Here is an 8,445-nt window from a genome sequence, read left to right as displayed (position 1 = left end):
TGTGTGGAATACAGCGACATGATTGTGATAAACTTGATGCTGTGACGTTACATATATTTCCAACACTCTTGACATGGTCTGTTTTCTTATTTAATAATGAGCTGCTAACAGGTGTACATACTGTATCTTTTTTTAAATCTTTTTTTCGCTTCCTACATGCAGATGAACCTTGACAGAACTGAAATACTGTATTAAAGCAAAGAGAAGTGAAACATCATGTGAGTTTTTTTCCCATGTTGTTGAGATATTTGTTTAAAGGTCAATCTACAGGACAAGAACAAACACTAATAGTGGACTAAACACAGCTAATGACATGTAGCAAATTAGAACAGAATAAATAAAAGACCACAGTCACGTTAGGTGTCTGCATAATTTAATTAACAGAACTGAAATCATCAGTAGTGCTGTTTAATACATCATTACATACATCATTATTAACAGATACAGAGTACTATTATCCTGCACGTTTTAATAGATCTTTTAAAAGCACGTGTAAATAATGTATTAGTGTCGTTCTTCAGTCACCCTGAGTACTTCACTAGATAAGGTGCAGTAGTCTAAAGTCTAACATTCACATCCACTCATTAAACATTGATAGTTTCAAGTCTGGCGTCCGACAGCGAGGGGACGAAAACCGCTCTAACGATGGTTCTTCTCAGTGGCACAAAAGCTGTATCGAGGTAGAAACATCGTTCGACACTGGATGCACCATCACCTCATGAACCTCTTAGATCAGTCTACGTGTTAGAAAGCACTACCGAAACCTGAAATGTGGAGAAATAATACAGTACTGCAGAACTGACCCTTAAGGGAACATTTCGAGTAACTTTAAAGTGCACCACAACAGCTTCTCACTATGGTCCTCCTAAAACTCAACCTTCTCATCTGTTCTTTTGTGCAAGTGAATGCATTAAAATACAAGTAAATAATCATACATTTTCTAATGTGAGACAGTGACTAACATTGAACATTTTTACCTCTTGCAAACATTGTGACGGAACTAAATACAAGCTATAACACGACAGCGTGATATAAAAATACACTTGAGCCTTGAAACCCTGGTGCAGTGAGGAGAATGGTTTGACCACACTGACTTTTACTACATACGAGGTTAAAACTGAACCTGCAGGATGTAAAAACTGTCTACCAGCACAGTTTCACATGCTTCAGACCAATAAATGCCCATAATTTATCTAAGTACGAGTTGAACAACATAGCTTCTTGGTTTTCCGTTGGAAAAAGTTGAAAGTAAAAGGCCCAGACGCTCAGATCCAGCGTAAGGAAATACTTCTGTTGTCATTTTATCTGTTTATGACTTAATACCACTAAATGATTGTTTGGTTGGGAATAAAAAACCAGAGCGGCAGCAGTAAAAGGGGACAAAATGAACACATATGGGCACACATATCTGCAGAGAGTGACTCTAAACCTTGACTCTTAGACTTAATGGCTGAGACAGTAGTTTCTCTGGTGTGGTTTAGCATTTTGTCTTCGACTGAAACCTCTGACGTAAAGTCACAAAGCAAGTGTCCATTTTCTGAAACATACATACTTGATAATTTAAGGGCAGATACGTCCATCACCTGACGTAATAACAGCTACTTCCTGTGTTACATTAGCAGTTAAATGACACATGGCGTACAGTATCGCTCATATAAATATGTAAATATGAGCTAAAATAGACAAGGGAGGATTAGGGACACAATGAAGATTAAAAAATATGACATTTCAGGAAAAAAGTTGTAACATTTGGAGAGAGAAAGTCATCAAATTCAGAATACAGATCCAATATTTCCAGAAAACACACATCATTTTGTGAGAATAACTCTTACATCTGTTAATATATTTTGCGTGGGTTACAAAAATAATAAAATACTCACATTAAGTTGGAAATACATTCACAGGTTCCAACTTCAATGGTTTAACTGGTTATTTTCACTGTCACACTGTGTTTTTGTCCTCATGAAACTATAAGCTTTTACTTAACAATTTGTAAATTTATATTACTATCATAATAATTTGACTTTCTCTCAAAAATTACAACAATTATGTCTTTGTTCTCTTCAGCGTGGCCCTAATCCTATTTTATAAATCAGACTAATTTACTAAAAATGTTAGCTCATGTTGTGCATAAGGTCATGATATTTCAGGTAACTCCATTTACCTCAGTTGGTAAAAATGTGATAAGTCAATTTTTCTTGTGGACAAAACATGTTATTGAAGAAAAACAGTTTATACTACTCTACTATCATTCAGACTGAAAAAAGTGGAACAAGATCTGTCTTTTTTCCACTTCTAATCTGGTCCATTTCCACACATGATCTCTCACAAAATCTCCCTCAGTCTGACGTCGTACGACATCAACCTAGATCGACAGTTCTAAATTCTGTCTCCTTTTCTTTTCATCTTTGTTATCTGCTGACAAATTTTCAGATTTTCATCGCACACAACACTGATTTGCATGTGCCGTCTTTGTTCTTTAGCACATGTGGGTCAGTTCATTCAGCCCACGCTGGAATCTAATCTGGCCCACATTTAACACAATGTGAACGTAGCCCCGCTTTCAGACCAACAGACTCTTTGCTTTGTGACTCCGTTGGGAAAACCTGAACTACCCGTTAAGTGCAGATTCATCCGGATGTTCCTGATGATGATCGCTCCTTCTGACAATGGCTTTTAATTCTGAAACTGCTTCACATCATCATTTACCTTCATTATGACGACTATAAAAAAAAAAAACTGCTGCTCTGATCTTTTCTGAAATGCATAACAGTGATATACACTCAGCAAAAAGATATGAACCATCTTTAACAGCATGAACATACTAGATCAGGGGTGGGCAACCTGCAGCTCCAGGGCCACATGTGGCTCTTTAGCATCTCTCTATGGCTCCTCTGGTCAAAAACACAAGGAACATTTTGAAATGAACTGAATGAGTCACTACTTTTTAACATCGTTGTAGGCCTAAATCTATTCTAATTTTGTCCATCTGCAAAATTGCGTAGGCTTTACACAAAATAAAATAATTTTTTGACAGTACAGGGTGGGGAAGTAAAATTTACAATGAACATTTAGTTGTTTTTTCTCAGCAGGCACTACGTCAATTGTTTTGAAACCAAACATATACTGATGTCATAATCATACCTAACACTATTATCCATACCTTTTCAGAAACTTTTGCCCATATGAGTAATCAGGAAAGCAAACGTCAAAGAGTGTGAGATTTGCTGAATGCACTCGTCACACCAAAGGAGATTTCAAAAATAGTTGGAGTGTCCATAAAGACTGTTTATAATGGAAAGAAGAGAATGACTATGAGCAAAACTATTACGAGAAAGTCTGGAAGATACTATTAAAGAAGAATGGGAGAAGTTGTCACCCGAATATCTGAGGAACACTTGCGCAAGTTTTAGGAAGCGTGTGAAGGCAGTTATTGAGAAAGAAGGAGGACACATAGAATAAAAACATTTTCTATTATGTAAATTTTCTTGTGGCAAATAAATTCTCATGACTTTCAATAAACTAATTGGTCATACACTGTCTTTCAATCCCTGCCTCAAACTATTGTAAATTTTGCTTCCCCACCCTGTATATAAACCAAAATGGATTATTTTCTTGCCAAATTCAACACAAGATGCTCACTTTGCATTTGTTTGTAGTTTGTAGGTAAGCCACTAAACATGAAAGTAGGGCTTTTTCTCCATTACACACTGTAATTATGTTTTGGAAATAGTGTCCATCATTTTTTTTAAAAAATGGTACAAATCTTGAATGTTTTCTTTCTTGTAGTTGTACAGGGTGTCCCATAAGTCTCCATACAAAGGAGACATAATACATATGGTTCTAACATGTATTTCTTTATATTTCTTCTTTATAGTTCTTCAGCAGTGGAGGACACGCATTGAAATGTGTTCCAGACAAAATGGCAGTCATATAGAGCATATTATATAAATAAAAATGGTTTATGTCAAGAAACGTTTATTTTTCCTATGTATGGAGACTTATGGGACACCCTGTATAATTTCATAAATGCACCAGACATTGCATTATTGTAATGGAAATACAAAGTTAAATAGCAAACTAATCATAAATAGGCTGGTAAAATGTAGATGGGTTTACATATTTTTTTCATGGCTCCAGTCAGATTTCTTTCTTTTTTTCCAAGATAAAAATAGCTCTTTAGGTTGTAAAGGTTGCCGACCCCTGTACTAGATGAATGTATTCACTGCAGTATGAATACAGTTTACATTTACATAACCAACATGGTCTGACAGAACCGGTCAGCAGGACATCATCTATACATGAAAGGTCCTTTTAAGGGTACAAAGCAAGCATGGCTTCTTAATGACAGGGCGAGTCCAATCCGCCCCTGAAAGTGCTTCACTGTAAGACTGATACGAGCTCTTTGCTGTTTCTGTTGTGTTGAGAAGGCCACCGCACTTCCTGCTGCAAGGGTCACTTAGAAAGAGAGAGGAAATGAGACAGAGGAAGAGAAGGTACCGATAGAAAAAAAGATAAATTCAGTACAAAACAATGTACAGTGAACGGGGGAGGGTGATGTGAAAACATAGCGAGAAGTTTTTAAAGATCTGTTGAAGAAGAGGAAGGGGAAGTGAGACAGGAGGAGGGATGACAGCCACTTCTCTAAATGGACGCCATGAGCCACACCAAATGTTACAATGGAACATGCTTTTCTCTTGTGTACCGACACCTGTCCTCCATCTTCAAGTGTGCCGTCCCTAGAGGTAGTTATTATCCCCAGTGTTCTCACATCCTGTTGTAACATGCAGGAGCAGCTCAGGGGACAGAGCTGGCAATGTCCTGCCATATCCACTCAACCAGACAGCCACCCTGCCGTGAGCTCAGAATATAATCCTCTCATCTCCAGTTGTCCCCAATTTCCCCTTATGAATGACTGAAAAATGCTCTCAGAGGGACGGGAACACGTGAGTCTCGGATTCAGAAAGGAAATGTTGTTTTCTTGTGCGCGTCTGTTTGTGGCATGGCTCTGTATGAATGTGCAAATGTTCCTTCACAGTAAAGACAACCCCAGTCGCCAGAATAAATGTTGTCATTATATGTTCCTTCAGCCGTGGATAACAGCCATAAATGTCACTGAAGGATCTGATATTTTTCTGCAAAGAAAATCCACGACATTGGCACCGAAGAGGGAGGTTTGTGTAATGAAAGCACTTTGGTTAAGGTTAGGAAAAGTTGTAATTATGTTTAAATACTATAAATATATTGAGAACCATTTTTACTTATATCTTTGAAGACTTCTTATGCGTTAAACCCTACACGTGTGCTGTTGGGGCTTAAACCTAAAGATAACAAGTGTAATAATATAGCAAATCAAGTTGAAAATTAACAATTTACAGTGAATATTATTAATATTCAATTGTTATATTGAAAGAAAACATAAGTAGATGGAATTACGTTAAACAAAACGTACCTGTGATTACAGTTTAGTTGGGTATGAACCAAGACTTGGCAATATATCCAAGGTTTTCATTTCTGAAAATCATGAAAATGCCTAAATCACAAAATCAAGATTATTCTTTCAAAGGCATCATCATGTTAGATAAAAATTCTTAATGCAACCTGTAATATATTAACTGAAAATTGTTTCTCTAATCATACACGGCATGTAGTTTTAGTAAAGAAAGAGTATTTTTATCAAGTTGTGTCTTAAAAATAAAATAAAAATAATGCAGTAAAATAATTATCCGAACACTGAAAATAATTGAGATTCAGTAATATGAAAGGAATTTTTCTGCGATAAGGTTTGATTTTCCATCGTGGCATCTTCCATGTTTTGATGGCAGTCCTGCAAGAATTATGTATTTTTGGTGAATTAGCTATAACCACTAAACAATAGATAACTGTAAAAAGTTGAATAATGCTGTCATTTTTGAGAGACGGAATTATTATGGCTTCATTTTATTCCCTCATAGGTGCCATAAGTGGAGTATTATTGACATGAAACCTTTTTTTGGTTTAGAACCTTTGACATTATTTATATCCATGATTTGCAGAAATCTACAATGACAACATTATATTGTGGCGTATGATTGATAAACTGAAATAACGATGCATCCTCTTTACGATTAGTGACACTTGAAGTGTTTCTTGAGGTGTTCCTTTGCTAGCTGGTCCCTCTGGGGTCCATAGATGCAGTTGGCCTGCCAGGAAAACCAGACGATGATGGAGATGATGGTCGTCTGGAGGAGGAACATGACCCCGTAGGTGGAAGTGACGGTTGGACCTGGTATGGGTGCGAGGGTGGCGGGGGGAAGCAGCAGATTGGGACTGAGCAGTATGGCCCTCACCTCCACCTTGATCATGTGGAGCTCGTCCAGGATGGACAGAAACGTACAACAGTGAAACCACTGGTGACTGTGGCCCCAAATGTCAAAACGACCCGGGGCCAGCCGCTCGGGGAACTTACTGATGTTGAAGACGGCTGACACCAGCAGCCACAGGCAATGTCGATAGAAGAAGCAGGGCATGGAAGTGGAAGCGGCAAAAGCGGAGGATGTGGTTGAGTAAGGCGACCGGGTGAGGAGGCGGTAAAAGACTGGGGTTGAAGAGATGAGGAAGGGGAGGAGGAAAACGAGGGTACGGATGACATATCGATGACGCCTCCAACGCTGACGAGTGTTGCAGCAAGATAACACGCAAATAATCGCAACTACACACGCAGATGGGATGTAGAAGGTCTCAAAGAAGACGCTGAACTCTGGGATTGCATAGAAAGGTTCATGTTTTGAATCTGAGCTGTTGTGGCCTCCTGTGTCCACTATCCCTGCCCGAGGGTGGATGTAGTAGTAGTACGCCAGTGACGAGCCCACAGTGTAGGCGCTGATAGTACCGTAATCCACAAAAAAACACACTTCTCTTACCACAAGAGACATGGAGTTGAGTAGGTGGGCCATGCTGCTAGCCATCAGCAGACAGAACACCCCGATAAAGTAGTTCCAAAGGGGGTAGAAAAATGGGTCGTCACCATGTGGCGCACCTTCCCAACCGAACACCTCCACGAAATAGTACGAAAAGACAAAAACTGGCAGGAAGTGTGTCCAGAAGTTTCCGGTTTCATTAGTGGGCCTGAATGCAGACAGTAAGCAATCCCTCAGGCTGTAATTTGGGAAGCGGTAACCGGTCAGGATGAAGTTCTCAATGACCCGAGGTGGGACGTCCGTGTGCCTCAGAAGAGGTAACGGTTGGCCACAGTTCAGAAGCATGGCTCTACCAAAAACACTTATCTGGACCTAGCTGTCATTACGTTGTACTTATTGCTTGGCTGTTGACTTTATTGCTGACCGTAGCATGGTTAGCAACCATTTAATCGGGGATAAGGCATCAAACGGCTGGACGGAACAACGTCTCAGACCTCTTTGGACTTTTGATCCCAGTTTCCACAGCGTGCAGCCTTGGTGAGCTGTAGGCCATAAACCACAGAGCGGGGCCGGTGTCTAATCCAGCAGAGGGAAAATGGCAAGAAGCTTGTTAAAACCCAGGATGTAATTTCAAGATGAAGCTTCATAAAGACACCTGCTTCATGAATTGTTCTTTTGGTTTCCTCTTTAGACCCCATTAAAGGTCATCCAAAACATCAAACTGCTGTTGGTGTGTTTCCTTTGTTTTGCATAGTCTGCATGGATGTAGTCAGTGTTCAGTCATATGCACATACTTGTCTTGTTATGCATAGTTCTGCAGCAGAACATAAAAATGAAGGTCACTTATTTGTGTTACAAGGTTGAACAGCCTCAGTTACTGTAGACTGTATCCATTTGTCCTGGAGATGTTCCCGTTAAGCTCGGAGAAGTAGGTCATGTTGGTCGTGAGTTTTCAGGCTTCTGAGGGGCTTTTATTCCTCCTGTTGTCCCCGGTCATTCATCCTGGATCCACTTCGACTTGAAAATTACCCGGCTCCCATTCCGTTGCAATGCAGGACGCAGCTGAGGAGTAAATGCGCCCTGACTGGAGGAGAAGCCGCCGTTAACGAGCCGCTTTTCAGTCCTTGAACGCAACGTCCAAACGCGTCTTTTACCGTTGTGTCAGAGCCGCACACAGAGTGGCCATGAGTGTCTGATGTCCGCACTGGAAGATGCACACAGCCGGCATTTCGGTGAAACACTGACGAACAGCGGACTGTTTGACAGCTACCAGAGTAAAGACCCCACACCGTGTCACAGCGATCATCCGGTCCGACCTTTCAAAATAAAAGCCCTGCAGATTGTGACGTAACAGCCTTTTGAATGTGGGTCCTTAAGCTTTAGCAGAGATGTGGAATGGGAAAGGGTATGGTTATTACCAAGGAAGTTTTTGATTTCAAATAAAGTGAGAGAGGTATCTTTAAAACTGTTACATAGGTGTTATCCAACTAATTCAACTCTGATTAAGTATAAGATCAATGTCGACCCTTTTTGCTCATTTTGTCAT

At 39.8% G+C, this 8,445-nt stretch overlaps 1 protein-coding gene across 1 annotated transcript; it reads right to left on the bottom strand.

Moving 5' to 3' along the window:
* Nucleotides 1-356: 356 nt before the first annotated feature.
* paqr9 (progestin and adipoQ receptor family member 9) lies at nucleotides 357-8,206 on the bottom strand. Its single transcript, XM_030161990.1, has 2 exons — nucleotides 4,202-8,206; nucleotides 357-2,824 (listed from the first exon to the last, which is right to left on the bottom strand). The coding sequence occupies exon 1, from the start codon at nucleotides 7,242-7,244 to the stop codon at nucleotides 6,108-6,110; it is 1,137 nt and encodes a 378-aa protein (XP_030017850.1). The 5' UTR covers nucleotides 7,245-8,206; the 3' UTR covers nucleotides 357-2,824; nucleotides 4,202-6,107.
* Between the last annotated feature and the right edge of the window lie 239 nt (nucleotides 8,207-8,445).

The sequence above is a fragment of the Sphaeramia orbicularis genome, chromosome 18, assembly GCF_902148855.1.
Source record: "Sphaeramia orbicularis chromosome 18, fSphaOr1.1, whole genome shotgun sequence".
Lineage (NCBI taxonomy): Eukaryota > Metazoa > Chordata > Actinopteri > Kurtiformes > Apogonidae > Sphaeramia > Sphaeramia orbicularis.
The sequence above is the reverse complement of the archived record's forward strand: the minus strand, read 5'-3'. Positions and strand labels throughout refer to the sequence as shown.

Bases quoted from the DNA above. Each gene is read 5' to 3' on its own strand.
- paqr9 (XM_030161990.1), bottom strand. From the start codon at position 7,244: ATGCTTCTGAACTGTGGCCAACCGTTACCTCTTCTGAGGCACACGGAC.